At 39.3% G+C, this 18190-nt stretch overlaps 2 protein-coding genes across 4 annotated transcripts; both read left to right on the forward strand.

Annotated features, from left to right (window-relative positions):
• The first annotated feature begins 1295 nt into the window (after positions 1-1295).
• Positions 1296-8678, forward strand: ubap1 (ubiquitin associated protein 1). 3 transcript variants are annotated; one of them, XM_026307096.1, is made up of 7 exons: positions 1296-1467; positions 3060-3108; positions 3221-3345; positions 3817-4701; positions 4818-4976; positions 5586-5687; positions 5900-8678. In XM_026307096.1, exons 2-7 carry the CDS (start codon positions 3069-3071, stop codon positions 6038-6040), a joined length of 1452 nt encoding a protein of 483 aa, XP_026162881.1. In that variant the 5' UTR covers positions 1296-1467; positions 3060-3068; the 3' UTR covers positions 6041-8678. The 3 variants fall into 3 exon arrangements, with proteins under 3 accessions (XP_026162881.1, XP_026162880.1, XP_026162882.1); XM_026307095.1 differs by having other exon boundaries at positions 1296-1460; XM_026307097.2 differs by lacking the exon at positions 1296-1467 and adding an exon at positions 1485-1962.
• A 764-nt stretch (positions 8679-9442) lies between these two features.
• dcaf12 (DDB1 and CUL4 associated factor 12) lies at positions 9443-18062 on the forward strand. Its single transcript, XM_026307492.1, has 9 exons — positions 9443-9834; positions 11096-11386; positions 12079-12345; positions 12976-13036; positions 13200-13393; positions 14043-14108; positions 14391-14553; positions 15738-15916; positions 16068-18062. The coding sequence occupies exons 1-9, from the start codon at positions 9775-9777 to the stop codon at positions 16224-16226; spliced, it is 1440 nt and encodes a 479-aa protein (XP_026163277.1). The 5' UTR covers positions 9443-9774; the 3' UTR covers positions 16227-18062.
• Positions 18063-18190: the final 128 nt, after the last annotated feature.

The following is an 18190-nucleotide window of genomic DNA, read 5'->3' on the forward strand; positions in this document are numbered from 1 at the left end:
TTATTAGCATAACCTTTGTGGCCATCGAAATACCATAACAGCATATTACCTTATACATTCTGATTATTTTTATTTGCTGTTTAAACCCGTTTATTTTGGTAAGCTGTGTGTATTCAGTCACTCAGATCCTTTTTTATAGAGACCTGAGAACAAATTACACATATGGACTACAACATCACAGGACAGTTATCACACACACTGACAATGGCATTAATAGTTAGCTGATAAATTGTAGACACAGTATCACTGCAGTAATATGTTTTACTCCCTTTTTCTTTTCAGTTGTGAGTTCACACGTGACATTTGCAGTTGTTACCATTTGTTTTTCAGAATCAGGTCTGAAATCAATGTGGGCCTTATCTAAACCCATTAGTCATTTTTATAGTGTCATTTAGTTTCATTCACAATATAAATTGAATTACTTTACTTTGGTAGTTTGAACGTTTTAAATTGGTCCGTTATTACTTAAATTCAGATATGAATTAGATGGTGTCTACATTAATTGTCAGAGTCTCACAGAGATAAATTTAAGTTTAGTAGTAGTAGAACAGAGCAGAGTAGAGAAACCCCTCTGTCGTTCTTACAATCAGACATCTTTATGGCTCCAAGACTCAGTCAGGCTGTTAGCTGTGCATTTTTTTTTTTTTTTTTTTTTTTTAGAAATGCACAGCTGTCTTTCTGAAAGATTGATTATAACATTAGTAACAGGGCAGTATAGCTTCACACCAAAACACTATAATGAAGAGAATTAAGTTAATGAGCCATATAAAATGGTGTGAGGGGCAATTTAATGTACCCCTAATAAACCCATGAATGACTGGAATTCATCATTATTACTATTATCACGACCACTGTCATTATTGTGGATGAGTTATCTAATTTTGTTCTCACAAATACCAACATTAAAGATAAAATGCAATATGGATCAAAGTGGAAAATGCTATTCTTTTCATTAAAATCTTATTTAGATTAGTTTAAATAAACATATCTTTATTCTATAGGCCCCATAACCTAAGATAAACTTAAGATCTGATAAGATAAACTTCATTAATCTCTGAGGGGAAATTCAGGAATGGTATAATATTTGGATATAAGATCTGTATTTGATTAGATTTGTATTTTTATTGTAGACTTTCTGGTACTACATCTTAAATAAACATTGTCCATGCTCTTGACTTTCCTTAAACACGAAGAACTATTAAAAGTGGCATTATATTATATTTGGATTATACATAATGACACGGGCTGGAAAGTAACGTGGTGCTCTGACGTCACGCAGACGAGTGACGCCAGACAGGAACCAGTGGAAGGGAGCTTGACAAATCAAGATGGCGCCCCACGCCGAAGCAGGAAAGAGATTTCAGTATAAATAAAGCTCATTCAGAGACTAGTTTGGATTGGAGTGGTGCTGTGATACGACGTCGTTCGGATTTTGCAAGGACAAGACGGAGCAGATACAAGTGAGAGGTGTCATTATTTCCATGTGAGCTCAGTGTTGTTTCAGGGGCGGTGGCAGCAGTCTGTCCTGTTCTGCCACATAACGTTACAGCCAGGCCACTACCGGAGCTAACGATCGCTGGGTTCGCTTAGACGGTAACCTTTTCCTCAGAACATTAGCCAGTGGTTTTGCCAGAGAATTAAAGTATTCGTCCTCACAATTCCGCTAGTACCAACATTTTACCCGACGTTAAACTGTTAGCGTGTTGAGAGTAGCAACCAAAATAGTTATAGCTTAGCTTGTGGCTAATTAACGCTAACACTACTCATTCAGGCGAGGCTACTTCAGCTCTCCTGCCTGCAGTGTTACGAACCATTCATGACACCCTAAAGTCTGGAAATGTGCTATTGTAATCTCAACGTCCGTGAAAATGCAGTGAACCATGACCTTAGTTACTGCTATCATGTCGTTGTTTTAGGTTAGAAGCTGTTAGCCCTTCCAACATGGCCAATTTGACTACCTAGGTGAGTTAATAAGTTATTAATGCTAGCTTGGCTGGACTGTACTCTCATCATGAGTACCAAGTGGGTCAAGTTGTGCAGCAAGTTGTGGAGGATGTTATGTAACGTTATCCCTGACGCTAAGTGTATAGGGTATCTAACGTTACTTAGGATATTACGTTATAGAAACACCAGTTAACCATCTTAAATTGACAGAAACCAAATAAAAGTATTAGCTGGTCAAGTATGAAAACAAAAGCGAAAATCAGACTTATTGTCATGTACAGTTTAAAATTCAGCGTAGTACAAGTAACTTACTTGTAGGTTGCACTTTTACACGGGTGTTTAAAGTTGGAGGTTTCCACGTGGGATTCAGAGCATTTTCTTGGAGAGCCTGAGGCATTTTTCTGACCAGTGTTGATAATATACAACAGATTGCTGTATATTATGGACTACTGTGTATTGCTACTAAATTTATACAGTAATAAATATAGTACGTTTACTAATAATTAGTAAAAGTGTGCATCTGTAATTGTAACTGAGTCTGACATAATTTCTCACTGAAGGAAAACAATGAAAACTGCATTCAGCAATTTCTGAAAATGGATAGACTGTCTACAAATACACTAAGTGTATTTTTTTAAGTTTCCCCTAAAGGAGTTTAAAGTAGTTTTTTACTATCAAATCAGCCCCTTTCAACTGTGTAAGTTAAATCAATTACTTTTCCTACAGAACATCAGCTTGCACAGAAGATCAAAGTTCTGTGTTCAGCTGTTGTAAAACAGTGCTGGGATTCTATTACTAGAAATGCAAACTAGGAACTTGTGTAAGAATAGCATTTTGAAGAATAATTGGAATGCAAAGTACAGTTTTCACTATTATGAAATAAAGTATCAGTCTTCTTGTGCTTTGATTAAAACTGTAGGGCATATTTTGAGCTTAATGAATAACATGCATGTACTGATGCAGGGCTGGATCACTTAGTGCTGTTTTCATACTGTTGCACCACAGTGGTTTTAAGATACACTGACTCATGCCTTGCAATTATCAACTAATTTGGTCTGTTACTCCTGCTGTTGGTTAACTTTGCTTGCACCCACTGCACTCATGTCTATTTTCAGAGACTCTAAATGGCTGCGAGGAAGTCTGGCTCAGATGCATACAACAATGGTGAGTCTATTTTTTTTTCTACTTTTTTGTTCACCGTTTGACTACATTGATGTTTTGGGTTGTAGTTCCAGTGTCTGTTCTTCTAATTTAAGTTTGTGTGTTTTGTTTATAGGACCTTTCAGCTACCTTGATGATGTTCCCTTCAAGATCAATGAAAAGTTTCGCTGCCCAGCCAAAGTGGGGCTGCCTGTTGGTTTTTGTCTGCCAGACTGTGGCTCTTTGCTGGTGGACACACAGGTTAGTCAGTTATAGGGATCATGTTAATTTAGCACCATTATTAGTATTTACGTCCATCTCTTGCAGCATCTTCAAAGCAGATTGACCTGAGGTGTTATATTTCTAATCATTTTATGCCATTCCTGCTGTCACATTTTTAGTCATGGCTGGTCATGCTAGACTGGAGAAGAGGCATCATTTTCAGAAACCTCCTCATGCATAACTCATAGCAATTTGGAGAAGTGTAACTAAGCACATGCTGTCAATATGGGTGACTGACACTAGATATTATTTTAATTTTGCTCAGTGTTGAGCATAAGTAATGGGATTATCTTTGCTGTTTAGAGCCTCAAATTTGAACTCATTCAAATGATCTACTCCAAGTTCTTTATTTGTTGATAAGATTTTTGATAATATTTGATCTATATTTACATACATTTATTCTGTTGTCATCTTTGCTCATCACTTCTATTCTTACTACGGCCTCAACAGTATGACTTTTCTCTGGAGAGACGTAGTGTGCGCTGGGGGGATGAACTTGCTGAGGCCAGAGCAGCAGAGGCCAGAGCAGAAGAGGCAGCGGTGAAGCAGGAGGCAGAGAGCAGGGAATGTTTGGCTCAGGCCCAGGACATTGACAGTGGTGGAGGGAAGAAACTCCAGTCTGCGGAGGATCAGGACCCTCTACCACCAGCATTGAACCCTGTCCTGGCAGGGCTGAGCCACAATGCCATCCTCACTCCGCTGCCTGCCCCAAGCCTTGGCCCTAGGAAAACCCAGCCTTGCACTCCTCAGCCCCACGGCCTCAACCTAGCTGACTTTGAGCGGGAAGAGGATCCCTTTGACAAGCTGGAGCTTAAAACTTTGGATGATAAGGAAGAGCTCAGGAGCATCCTCCAGCCCCAGCCCCAGCCCCAGCCCCAGCCCCAGCCCCAGCCCCAGCCCCAGCCCCAGCCCCAGCCCCAGCCCCAGCCCCAGCCCCCACCCCCACCTCAACCGTCTGGATCCCCACCAGAGGTCACCCAGATAGGGTCAGCTTCACGTGAAAGTAGCCCATCTCCTCCCACCTCCAATGCCAGCCTCACAGTCAAACCAGGCTTGGCCCACAAACCCAACGGGTTGGTTGCCATGTTCGACATGGACAGAGCTGCGCATCCTGGGAGAGTGGGGTTTGACACAGATGACCGACCATGTAACATTCGCTCTCTGACTTTTCCCAAGCTCTCTGATTCTGGTGACCCAGAGCCTGTTAAGTACAGCCCTCTAACTACACCTATCCCTGCACCTCGACACAACCTACCCAATGGCAGTCCGCCAACTATACCCAAAACCCAACTTACTGAGCCACACAGCCACAGCAAGAGTGGCACACCAAAACCAGTGAGTATAAGAAAACATTCTATATTTGAACATTTAACTAGACAACAAGAGATGTTAAGAAATCTCAGAACCTTACTGATATTCACTCCTTTTTTTTTTTTTTTTTTTTTCACTAGACCAACCAAGGGTCAGGATCTGCTGGTCTGCCATGTGGTGGAGCTCTGCTCAGCATGACCCCCAGTGAGCGTCGGTGTGTGGAAACCCTTGTAGGCATGGGCTACTCTTATGAGATTGTCCTACGAGCCATGCAAAGACAAGGGCAGAACGTGGAGCAGGTGCGACTTCCTGTCACCCTAATACAGAAAAATCTAAATTTTTAACGTACTCTCTTATTGACATGCTTCACAAATTCTTTGTTCTCGTGTTGCTTTGTTCAGCGAAGCATCAATGCAGTACACTTATGAATATAGCCTTGAAATAAAGTTGCTGCATCACAGTGTCTGTTGTTTTAAAAGCTGTGGCAATAGATACATCAGCTTTTGTCTACACCTAATTCTAAACAATATTATTTATCCAACTATTGTCACATTACCATGGTAGATGTAACCGTAGATGTGGGGTAAAGAAAATGACAAAAGATGGAAGGTTCTATGGAGTTGGTATGCCTGATTTAATATGTGCCAGCTTTGAAAGGACAAAGTAGCACTGGGCATCACAAGTTTATAAAATGTGAGCCACAAACAGCATAAAAAGGGCAATAAGTAAACCCAATATAATATTCACATTGTGCAATTTTAATCCACATTAGAACCTTTCTTTTCTCAAAATAAAACTACACTTCTAATATTGGGCTTTCATTTATCTTTTATGTAATGCCCAGTTTAGGCATAATCAATACAAATTTCAGGGCTGACAGGTGATAAACTTTTTTTGTTGTGTTCAAGGTACTGGATTATCTTATTTTATCTGGACGTCTGTGTGAACGGGGCTTTGATGCAAGTGCAGTGGAGGAATGTTTAGAGATGTACCAATGCTCAGAAGAAAAGGTTTGTACAATTTGCTGTCAGGCAACAGCAGATCACTAGAACATGCAATGTTTTTGTATTTGATAAGGTCAATACATTGGAAGCTAGAAAATGCAATGTTTAGCCTGAGGAGTGAATAATATCACTATATTATCCTTTCTGTTACAAACCAAGTCTATAGTTTCAATTAGTAGATTATATAATATTTGGTAATCTTATTTCATCCTTCTCAGGCCTTGCAGTTTCTTGAACTGATGTCAAGATTTGGAGAAATGGGATTTGAGCGGGATGCCATCAAAGAAGTACTGCTGGTCCACAACAATGATCAGGACAAGGCTTTAGAGGATCTGATGGCCCGTGCTGCAGCTAGCTGAGCCAAGCTGACTAGCCAACCACAGCCCAGTCCAGGGCTTGCCTTTTTTCTACCACTCATTACAACCCTTTTCCTTCTACCTACCCTATCACACCATGCCCTGCCCTTGCCTTGGCTGTGGAAGGGACACTGGGAGACAGTTGTATTTCTCTCTCTGCTAAAACATGTTGTCTCAGCACTTCTTGAAGACTGTGTGCCTAGATTGGAGGGGGTTAAAGTGTAACTTTACTTCATGGTGGAGTTGTTTTTCCAAGAAATCCTGTGGGGTTAGTTTTCAGGATTTGGTACTGCTATGTTATTTAAGAACAGAAAGAATGACTGAGCTGGGGAGGAGAAACTGGAACAATTGGGCTGTGGCATTTTGATGCCATTCTGATTTACTTCCACTTGGAAGTCTTTATCCAACTGCAGGCAAAGCTGCAGGACCAAATGAGGAGCTGGTGACAGTGAGCGTATCACATAAAGACCAGTTTGAACCCTTGAAAACAACTAAGCTGCCATCTTCCACTGCTCAGTGCAAACTTAGTAAATGGTGGAGAGGATTGTGAGCCTTGAGGAAGTTTTCTTCAAGCTGAACCAACTACCATTTTAAAAAAAAAAAAAAAAAGAGAGAGGAAAAAAATAACAATGGCACAGTCACCAGACAGAGGACTGACTCGAGAAGTGCCCTCTCTGCTCTGGTGCCCTGCACCTAGTTCTGTTCTACATTGTGCTTTCATTCATTCATGTCTGTGTTTTGTTTTGTTTTTTGTTCATGTGGGCACTTTTTTTATGTCAGCTTAAAGATTCAGTTTCTTTGCTTTCTGTTTTAGGAGCTGTACAGTAGATCCTTGTCCATTATAACTCAGAAGATATACTACTGCCCCAGTATGCTCTTTGACCTGCACTGGAGTGGCCTGCTAAAGTGGTGGGGAGAGATGGGGAAAGTTCCTATGTAGGAGACCTTAATAAAAATCCCATAACCCACTGGCAGTGATGTGTCACATGCTGCACAGGCACACGTTTCATAATTATCAGCTTATTTAAAATAGTACACTGACACTTTCATTTAAAAATAAAGTGTTCGATATGATATTGTAAAGTATGTTAACTTACAAAAGTGATGCTTTTAACTATTGTGGACTTCTGTTTGCAGACTGGAAAAGAATGAGTGGTTCAAAAAAAGAAAATGTAAGTGAGGGTTGTTTTTGCAGCCACATCACAGTGCAATAGAGAAATTTCATAGTGTGACTGTTGACTGGCACTTTGAGCCTCAAGTAATTGTTGGGAGATGAGGGTGGTGTTCAGGCCTTGCTGGAAATTTGGATCTAACTAGAAAATGCTTGATTTCAGTGACTTCTATCATTTATTGACATAAATGTTTTGTTCCTTATGTTATCAGATTTTGCAAACACAAAATTTAATCAAACTGACTTGACTTTGGTTGAGTTGTCCACATTATTTCTTTTGTGTAAAATGAAATGAGTGTTCATCTTGATTTTAGATCTGCTGGGATTTCCTTATCTTTTTGATCTTAAATGGTAGAAACGTTGCCACAGGCCAAAAGCATTTTCCCATTTGTTAATTGAGTGAACTTGTTTGAAAGAAGGCCAAGATCTCTTATTTTTATATTATGTGTTAAAGGACCCCCTGCCTTCATGCTATTTAAAACGATATCTGCTCAGTTGCTCCAAGGGCAAAGGTGGCAGAAATTTTCATAATGTTGAGCTCTGTGTTACTAATGGGGATTGTGAGAGCCATTGTAACAGATTAAGGGCTTAAATTTTTGTGTGACTTGGAGAACTGGCACTTAGTGTGTGGCAGAACTAGTGCTTCGTCTTCTGTCCCACAAATGCAAAGAGAACATTTCTGTGTCTATTTTAGCACAACTCCAGATGTGTAACAACTGTCGTTTATTGCCAATACAAACAACATTTTACTTGCATCACCGGAAATATTAGAAAACTAAGTCTCCAGAACACGTAGCACCACTCAGACCAGAAGGATGAGCACGATTGCAGTAAATAGTCCTCACTCTGGATACTTCGAATAAACTTCCCAGTGTTTGCTTAAGGTGACGCACATCATTATAATTGTCCTTAAATTCATTTTTTGCAATTTTTTTTGGTTGGGTTGATGCATTTTGATTGCAAGCCTGATGCAGGCAAACAACACCAAATGAGGAAGTAAGTGTTTTCACCTAATTCTGTTTTTTTTTTTTTTTTTTTATTACTTTCTTGATTTACTGTGATAAAGAACATACACTTACCTGACAGACACATAAGTGGTATTATTGTCTTCATGCATAACTAAAGTGTGGTGTCATTAACCATATGTAAAGCAAGCTGATGTCCGCTTGCCTCTCCTTTGACAGACACACATTTGGATGCATACAGTATAGCAGGTTTCAATGTTTCTTCCCATTTATCTTGTGTCGGGATGAAATGCAACTATGTTTTCATTATTTAAGGATCAAGTTTAAGGGTTTATATCTCATAATAGAACACAGGACTCTAATGAACGTTGAAATAATGGTATAATAAAATGGCAAACCGAATGTTCTCTCCCAAGCTCCTGTAATGTGATTTACAAAATGTTTAATTTCCTTTTGAGTGATTTGGAAAATCCCCATGATTAAATGTGCACACCTTTTCAGTGGTGAGACTGTTAATTGTTGCTTTTTGACTTTGCTTTTGGCTATTTTCTCAAGTATGGTCACAATAGATGAAATGTGTAACAGGAAGCTTTTAAGAAAATACAGCTCTGCTGCTCCCTGTTTTCTCTCTCCTTCAGTAAATGTAGTATTCTATTACAACATTAGCGATGATTGTCTAATCAGGTATTGTCACTGCCAACTAGTATCATCCAACTGTGGGGCCTAGTCAGCAAAACAATAAATATGCAGTTGAATAAAGACCATATTTTGCCTGGGTAAATAATCTAAGATTACTAAATCAAATTTTCCATTAGTCCATTAGGTAGTTTGCTGTTAGGAGACTCACTGCCCAGTACAGTCATATAACAAAACTACATTACTGAAAAGAGCAGAAGCATAGCTCAAGACATCTAAAGATTTTGTTTTATATAGTTATTACCCTTATTAGTCCCACAATGAGGAAATTGCATTACCACCCAATGTGCACACACACAGCAGTGAACACACACACCGTGTGAGTTGATATATTGATATATTGTCTAAAATTATCTTCAAACTTTAACATATTACAATTATTACATTTACATTTATGTAGATTAAACCTACTCCATGAGTAATAAGAGTTATAATACAAATGTATTTACTTGTATCAGTTTTGTCAATGAAACAAAATACACCGAGAAATCAGAATTATCAATGGCCGACTCGCGTGAACGAGCCCGTAGGTCGTGCGCGTGCACGTACGACCTTGTTGTTGTTGATGTTCAATTTGAGTGCGGCTGCGCGGTCTTCAATGCTTTCGCCGTTGGTGACGCGGCTTGGTAGGAGAAGCAAAGTGTGAGCCCTGTGGTTTTAACTGTCGACTCCGGGCACTGAATAGGTTGTACGGCTTGAGTACAACATTGTTCTGAAACAGAGGAAGCAAGATAACGACAGCAAATCAGCGACATTAGCCAAGCTCTCCCGTATGTGATCGCCCTTCCTTGTCGGACGCTGCCAGTGAGGGCCAAGGGACAAAATAGCATATCGCCATTATATGATCCAGTGTCCAGCGTCGCTTTTACCCTCCATGTGGGTGAGGGAATTGTGTGTGTCCGATTATGGCGAGAAAAACAGTTAGCAGGAAAAGGAAGGCAGGAGAGCCCAAGGACCAACAACAGGTAGGCGGAAACCGGTGCGGATCCATATTAGCTAGCTACACAGTTATGCTAGCTAGTACTAGGCTAGCGAGATTTAGCCTATTTAAGCTATCTACGAGACGGAATATTGATGGTGTTTTAACAGCTTACTACATTACAATAACAAAACACTTGCTAAACCATCGTAACCGCGGTCGTGTATAAACAAAAATACGCTACATTTGTATTTGAAAATCAGCACCCGCTAATGTTAGCATGACGTTAGCTAACGGCAGCCAACGTTAACCAAAGGGCTAGTTAGGTAGCTAGCTAGATAACCACTTCATCATATTGGGGCTGTTATTCAGTTGTAATACAGACTAATTACCATTTTCGTAGGCAGATAACAGTGGAATTTTCTTGCCTTGTTTAAATTTATGTCTTGTCACCCTCTAGGAACCACCCAGAATAACGTGACACTAAAAGCTGAGTTAGCCTCTCACAGTAGCTAAGGACTAACGCTAGTCTAATCTGAATAGATACAGAACAGGTCGATGATGATGGCCCAGGAATATTACACAGTTTATAGTGGGCATAAACACTAAGTACTATCAGTCATTGGTTACTGTGATATATATCACATTTTAAAGATCTCTTTAAATTTCTTTCTTTCTAAAAGATTTCTTTAATAAATATTAATTGAATAGAAGTTTTAGCATTTTAAATGCTAGTCCTTATTTATAATGAGCATATACACTTCTTAACATTTGTTTTTGTATGAGATAAACTTTTTGTTCCTGGCCAGCCATACTGCTTAGCACCATAAAAAGGTGGTATGGGGTGTAATGGCTAACTATATGTGGTTTATTGAAAATAACCATTAACACTGGTATATCTGAGGGATATGTTGTCTCAGATTTAGTTCTGTCATGTGTTTGTATTGACCCAACTTGATGAAGTGTCAATAATGGTGTGCATTTTTACCATTTTGTTGTGAAATTATACTAAGGCTCTTTAATCTGTATCAATGAGCTGCAGATGTGTCTCCACAGTCCCCCGGAGCATGGGCCTGACTTAGGCCCGAGAGGCTCTCAAGAAAAAGGGCTGACGGTGTTAGGTTGCATTATTTTAAGACTTCTTTAATGTTTATATTTACATTATTAATGAACTGTAGACTAATATCTTTGTAATTGTATATAAAAATAGTTGATATTTTCTCAATTATTTTGGAATGGACAAAAATGTTATGCTCTTGCCACAGAACGTCTTTAGGCCATTGAACTTTTACTTTCTCTTTCCTCAGCTGGGCTGGTGTCAGGTGCCACACAAGCGGAGCCGTGTTTCTTGTTCATCACGTCATGCCCAGCAGTGGTGGTGCAGTAGGCGCTCCGTGGTATGTGCCCTCCGGGGGCGGGAGTTCAGACCTCAACAACAGCATGAACTGCGGCTCCAGCGGAGCCTGCGGGGATTTGCAGCCGGCAGACTCCCTGGCATCCTCAAGGAGAGGGAGTTCTCTTTGGGGAGACTCAACAAGGTGTTCGCATCTCAATGGCTCAACCACCGTCAGGTGGTCTGTGGGACCAAGTGCAACACGGTGAGATGTTGTGTCACTACGCGGCATTTACGCATTCTAATATATAGACCTTTTCCATAAAAGAAAAAGCAGGAAAAGCACAGGTGTAATCAATAACTTGAACAGCTCCATTGTAGTGTTATGTAGTGCTGGAGTCTTAGTAAGACTATTATAATATTAATAATATTGTATAATAATAATATTACTAATTTTATTTCATAAAACTTAAGCTTCTGCTAATATTAGTAGAGGTTCCTCTTATTTTGGACGAGGTGTCCACCATAAAGCGTTTTGGGAAACCCTAGTCAGGGAATGAGCCAAATGAATAACATTGTGCTGAAGTGTCATCAGATCTTGTTCATAAATAATGTTAAGACTGAGAATAAACTCATCAGGCAGTAATGCCTCGTCCCACTTTGTCAGTAGTGTGAATTTAGGAGAGAGTTAGTCATCAAATGTTAAAAACATATATATGCACACACACAAATCTACAAGCCAGTATTTGGCCGCAATTTTTCACACCCAATGCTGCCTTGGTTTATTATTTTGAATAATAAATGAAAATTAATAGTAGTCACGCAATAGTATTTTTTTTTTATGTGCTGAATATTGTCAGCGTAGGTGACATATGGACATGTGTGGATGACAGATGAACTTAAACATTAACACTTGACTTACTAGGCTAACCAGTTGTTTCTTTCCTTTACCTGCAGCTTTTTGTAGCTGATGTCCTGACGGGGCAGATAACACGCATTCCCATGTTGAAGGACAGGGAGTGTCATGGTGGAGGCTCTGCAGTGGTGGCGGGCCGACATTATCATCCCACAGGAGGCTCTCGTTCCCGGATGGACCAGCAGGGCTGTGGAATCCATGCTATTGAACTCAACCCGTCCAGAACACTGCTCGCCACTGGAGGAGACAACCCCAACAGCTTGGCCATCTACCAGCTGCCCACACTGGATCCTGTTTGTGTTGGAGACGTAAGTAGTTTGGATTACTTTGGGATACTTTGGGTTTACAGGCATCCGATTATGGTTTACTTTCAATGAACCACTTGGTTTTAGTGTTTTTTTTTTTTTTTTTTAATAATATCAACTAGTGTGGTCATCCGTTTTAACGACCTTGCATAGACACTGTGTCAATTGGTCTAGCATTTTGGTCAAGAGTGAAATCTCTCTACAACTATTTCAATAATTGCCAAGAATGTTCCTAGAGGATTAGTCAAAATGATCTTGTGATCTGCTAACCTTTCATCAGAATTTCCACTTTTTTTTCTTGTTTTACAAACAGACTGATGGAAATAACCATACTGAGAGCTACAAATATGGCAACAAAAAAAACAGCATAAAATTACAAGATTGCAAATGCTGCACAGCACATGCTCTTAAGATCAGAACTTTATTTATTTCTAGAAGGGCAGAGTATATTGACTGTCGTCATCGTAATGGTGCCATGAGTAATTAATGGCTTGTAGTATTTGTAGTAGACAGCATTTAAATGAAAGCAAAATCAAGTGAATTACTGAACATAAAGAATCTAGCTGTTACATTCATGCACTGAGTGCATCAGTTGTTCGACATGCTTTTACATAGTAACAATTGGTTTTTCAGGATGGTCACAATGACTGGATCTTCTCTATAGCATGGATCAGTGACAACATGGCAGTTTCAGGTGAGTTGCCATATGGCTGATTTGTGTGAATAACCCTGAATAGATGCACAGATTTTCTGATTACAAGTTTGCCTCCTTCATAGCTTGATGGAAATCTTATCATTTTTAGGTCACAGATGTCTGTTTTTAGTAATAGAAATACACATTATATTTTAATTGAAAGGGTCCAGAGATGGCTCCATGGGCCTGTGGGAGGTGACAGAGGAAGTGATGAGCCAAGCTGAAAGGAGTCAAAATGAGGAGGCAGTACCTTCTTATGCCCACATCTCCCACCGTGCCCTCAAGGACATTCCAAAGGAGTATACCAATCCATACAACTGTAAAGTCCGCGCTCTCGCCTTCAACAACAGCCATAAAGTAAGGTTCATCTGGACACAACTGTGGGGGAACGATATCATTGTGTTTTGTGTAATATTTCTTACAAACGCTGTGGTCATTTTTTTAAAAGGGATGAGAAAGAGTTAATTTAAGGAGGAGCATTGTTATTTTATAATAATTAATAATCATGATAGTAATTATTTGTCTATGGTTAAGACATAGCTCATTGTATTTCTCTGTGAGGGATTTAGATGTAGTGGGTTACCACCAGATCTACCTCCCTTCACTTAATTAATATCAGTGCCCAGTACACTTTGTCCAGTCATTGCTCTTGTAGTGAGTTGTTTGTTACAGCCACCAAGCTAAGCAAATGCAGTGTAAATGCAAACACCCAACTGAGCTACTAACAAGCCATTCATTTACCCACATTTTTGCCATATTTTGGAAAGAAGCAGTGTACAACAGATAAGTAAATTATGCTTAAAAGATTTCTATGGATGTTTTGATGCATTTTTATAGTGTGACAAGAGGAATCCATTGTAACCAGCGCTCAAGCTGACCACAGAGTAATAATAAGTTTTAAAATGTCTTTGAGGCTACGGGGGAGTACCGCCTGTGTTCTGCCTCCACTCCCTTCAGCTACCATCATGTATGTTTCATCTTTGCATGTTGTTTTTCCCTTTATCAGGAACTGGGTGCTGTGTCCTTGGATGGCTACTTTCACCTCTGGAAAGCTGAGCACAACTTGTGCAAGGTAAATCACAGTTTGACTAATGATCATTAAGTGATTGTGTTTCCTTTGCATACTCCATAGTTTTGTACTAAGGTGATACATCCAAATAATTGTGAATAGTATGACCATAGCTGGCTGCAAGCTGTATTCAGAATTAAGTTTAACATGTGATCAGTTACCCATGAAAACAGTGGATATTCCTCTGAAACCATTAGTTGCTTATATTTAATGGAAGTTGACATCATTTAACTGCTAAATGTTAACAAGTATAACCTTATTTGATATTCTATGGTTTCCCTATAGATACTGTCCACCAAGCTGCCTCACTGCAAAGAGAATGTGTGTCTGGCATATGGACAAGACTGGTCAGTGTATGCCGTGGGTTCTCAGGCCCACGTTTCTTTTCTGGATCCACGGCAGCCTACACACAGCATCAAGTCTGTGAATTCCAGAGAGAGAGGAAGTGGTAAGTCATCTGTGAACCTCCAAAAAGACTAAATAATACATGCAGAGAGCTGCGGATATCTCTAAACAATTGACTGAAATATTAAATACTTTTCCGGTTTGCTAAAAGATATTAGTTAATGGACCATATTATGAAATACAGACAGTTGTGATTATACTGTAATTTCTCTTTAAGTATATGTCAAAGCTCTAGACGATTATAAACTACTTTCCAAAGGACCCAGCTTTTAAAGGCCACATATTACATGTTGCTTTAACATGTTTAACATAGCTCTCTGAGGTCTCGAAAAGGTGTCTATTAACTTTTTAGCTGAGATACTGCTCAGCTCATGCTTTCTGGCATGCCTGAAAATCACTGTGTTTCACTCCTGTTCAAAACACGCTATTTCAGTGTGCTCTCCGCCCCTCATCCCCTGAACCCTTTGTTTAGCTCGCACTGTTGACACTATAACTGTAAAGTCTCACATGAACACAGAAAAAATGGCAGTAAAAGTACCACAATGGCTGGAAAAAATATAGCATGAGCAGAAACACACAAAAGCAAATGTGTATTGATTGTGTATATTCTGTGTAACTAATGCCAATGTTATAACAATTAAGCGCTGAACTTCTGTCGCACTTTTGTAAATGATACAAGATAAACAGTCCAATTTACCACAATTCAACCTAATACTCTCATGAGACCGTCTTAGAAATTCTGACTGTTCATTAAAGTTTTTAGCCAGAGATTTATTCCTCTCACCATGTAGTACAAGCAGCCGATAGCCACATTAGCTGCAGACTAAGTGATTGTGTCTACTAAGTTTACATGCTAACTTGACAAACAGGCAGTAAAAAAACAACACTTACTGCTTCTAGTTGGCAAAAGGTATAATACATTTGGAACATTTCCACCTTTAAATAAAACATAATCACTGTGACCCAACATATTTGGAGCCAGTAAATGTCAACAGAGTGTTTTAGCACAGGTTTCTACACAAAGGAAAAAGTAAAAAAGGGTGGGGTTTGTCTTTCCTCACATTTTGTGTATATCCACAGATCCTGGACAACCACATTTATGTCCAAATATGATTTTAAAAAGTCAATTTTGCATAACATGTCGCTTCTAAGTTGAAAAAATGAGAACCAGGAAGGTTTGATGATTCATTTTCAAAGTGGCTTTGAAACCTATATATGTCTGTACAGGAATCCGTTCCGTGAGTTTCTATGAGCACATTGTGACAGTGGGCACTGGCCAAGGTTCCCTTCTCTTCTATGATATCCGGGCTCAGAGATTCCTGGAGGACCCTTTGAATCCAGCCGGAGGGTTCCGGAAGTGCCTAGGAGATGGCATCCTTAAGCTCACTACAGGCAAAGGCTGGCTGGTACATAATGTTGTTTTTAGTAAACACCTCCTTCATTGAAAGATGATTTTAACTGGGGTGGACCTAGAACAAATCTAACAGCATTGGAGCTATGGATTACTTGTACAGTCATAACCTTTTCTTCTCTTTGCTGTCCATCAATTGCTTACAGAATCATGATGAGACATGGAGGAGTTACTTCTCAGACATTCATTCCTTCCCCAACGCGGTGTATACCCACTGCTATGACGACTCCGGCACTAAGCTGTTTGTAGCAGGTGGACCGCTCTGCTCTGGCCTGCATGGCAACTACGCAGGACTGTGGAGTTAGCCTCTTTGTCTCTTTGTTGCTCTTTTACAGCATCCTTGCCCAGATTTTTACTTTACCAGGCCCTACAGGCCTCTCCCTCTTCAAGGCTGTTGTGTGTGATCGCTGTCTTTGGTATCCCTGTTACTCATTTAATTGTCAATTTTGCTCACATGTGGACTCAGGAGCATGATCTTGCCCCCACGGTTATCACAGCTTTCACTATTGTTCTTGTGTCTTTGTCCACCGTTACACTATCCTTTCGCTAATTATTCCTTTACTTATTCCAACTAAACTGTTCTGTTTTTATATAAAAATGTACAAACAATTAACTAGATATTTTCAAGAGCTGCAAAGTCTGCCACTGAGGAACTCAGAAGAGTTTTGGGAAAAAAAAAATAAAATTATACTTGTTCTCATCATTTAAAAGATTTATATCCAACTTGCAGGGACTAGGCTATGGTCTTTTGTCGGCTTGATTTTGTATGTAAGGATAGTGTTTACTGCTGCTTCCTCTGTGATAAATGACAGTGTTTTTGTGAAATACTTGTGGAATTCTCTCCAAAAAAAAAAAAAAACCTAAACAAAAAAAACAAAAACAGTTCCTTTTCATTCTCTCCCTGAAATGGACAGCAATAATAGAGAGGGAGAGAGGAAGATGGACTGAAGAGACAATTCATTTTGAAGGACTGAACTGGAGTGCAGTGTGATGTTTGGAGAATATTGAGTGATTGGAACAGCCTATCCTGTCCCCCAGCAATCACAAAGAACTCTCTTCTGTTTTTGGAAGTAAAACAAAGAAGCCAATCAAAATGAGACTTTGTGTGCATACTTTTCACACTGAGATGATGTAAAGGAGAAACATTAAGATTGCTAAATGCAGTGTTCTGCAATTAATTAATCCTAACAAATGCTTATTTTATTTTTGACTGTGTGATTTGACAGGCTTATCCCTGCTGATGTTTTCTAATTTGTATTTATTTTCCCATTTCTATGTCACCTTAACACAGTTGGTCAAAGGTGTTTCCTTTGAAGGATATGTTTTTGCCCTTATGTTTCTGTTTTCTTTGACCAGAGTGGTTTCAGCATATTTGCTCGTGGTTGACTGTTTAAATCCTGATATGTAACTGTTCTGGTGTTACTGGAGCATTTCTTCTAGATTTTAGGTTCTGGTAGCAAGCTAAGTGTTATGAAATAAGACTATTAGTAGATACAAGAGCCTTTTAATTATTGGATTGAAGCTTCATAATTCTTGGACTCCTCCACAGGAACTGGGGTGAGGATCTGTAGTAGCTCATTTAAACCTCTAAAATCCAGCAAGAAGAATGCAAGAACTAAGAATAATTTTTGAACTCTACCCTGGAGTTAGATGCTACAGGTGCATATGTTTGTTTTCACTATTGTAAAACCTTTTTTCCTCTTTTTGTATCAAGGAATGAGTCTGCTCCAGTCCTTGTTTTGATAGAGGCAGGGTAGACTTTAGTTACATTTTTGCCTTCCAAGTCTTTCTGTGAAAGACTTCCACAGGTGATCATAGTGTTCTTTTTTTCTACATGGAACCTTTCTCCAGTTTTCATGGCAAGTACGGACTGAAAAGAGAAACCCCAATTACAACCACGAATTGAACAAATAGCCAATACTTTAAAAGTGTATTTTATATAACTGTGCATATGTATACATTTTTATGTATATGTCTGAGGAAGTGTGTGGATTGACCTGTCTACTTGGTGATTCCCCAGTTTTTTTTATACACGCCTCATCAATGTTTTTACAAATGACTGAGGATATTGTAAGATATAAACATAAGAAACACGCTATTAAGTCTTTAAAGAGCAGATAATAAAATGAGATGTATATCGATGTAATGTTTGTGGGTTTTTTTTCATATTTGGCATTTATCTCATCCCACTAGAAAATCAGTCGCTGCTGATTTAGGTATTGATGTCAAACCATGTGGCAGCCTTCACGACACGCCAGTGTGAACTGTG

The sequence above is a fragment of the Mastacembelus armatus genome, chromosome 5, assembly GCF_900324485.2.
Source record: "Mastacembelus armatus chromosome 5, fMasArm1.2, whole genome shotgun sequence".
NCBI lineage: Eukaryota > Metazoa > Chordata > Actinopteri > Synbranchiformes > Mastacembelidae > Mastacembelus > Mastacembelus armatus.

What these genes read in the sequence shown, in the direction of transcription:
- ubap1 (XM_026307096.1), top strand. Translation starts at nt 3,069, where the DNA reads ATGGCTGCGAGGAAGTCTGGCTCAGATGCATACAACAATG. An exon ending in AGAGTGGCACACCAAAACCA is followed by an intron (nt 4,702 to 4,817) that starts GTGAGTATAAGA and finishes TTTTTTCACTAG; the next exon opens with ACCAACCAAGGGTCAGGATC. An exon ending in ACCAATGCTCAGAAGAAAAG is followed by an intron (nt 5,688 to 5,899) that starts GTTTGTACAATT and finishes CATCCTTCTCAG; the next exon opens with GCCTTGCAGTTTCTTGAACT.
- dcaf12 (XM_026307492.1), top strand. Translation starts at nt 9,775, where the DNA reads ATGGCGAGAAAAACAGTTAGCAGGAAAAGGAAGGCAGGAGAGCCCAAG. An exon ending in CTGAGCACAACTTGTGCAAG is followed by an intron (nt 14,109 to 14,390) that starts GTAAATCACAGT and finishes GTTTCCCTATAG; the next exon opens with ATACTGTCCACCAAGCTGCC. An exon ending in TTCCAGAGAGAGAGGAAGTG is followed by an intron (nt 14,554 to 15,737) that starts GTAAGTCATCTG and finishes ATGTCTGTACAG; the next exon opens with GAATCCGTTCCGTGAGTTTC.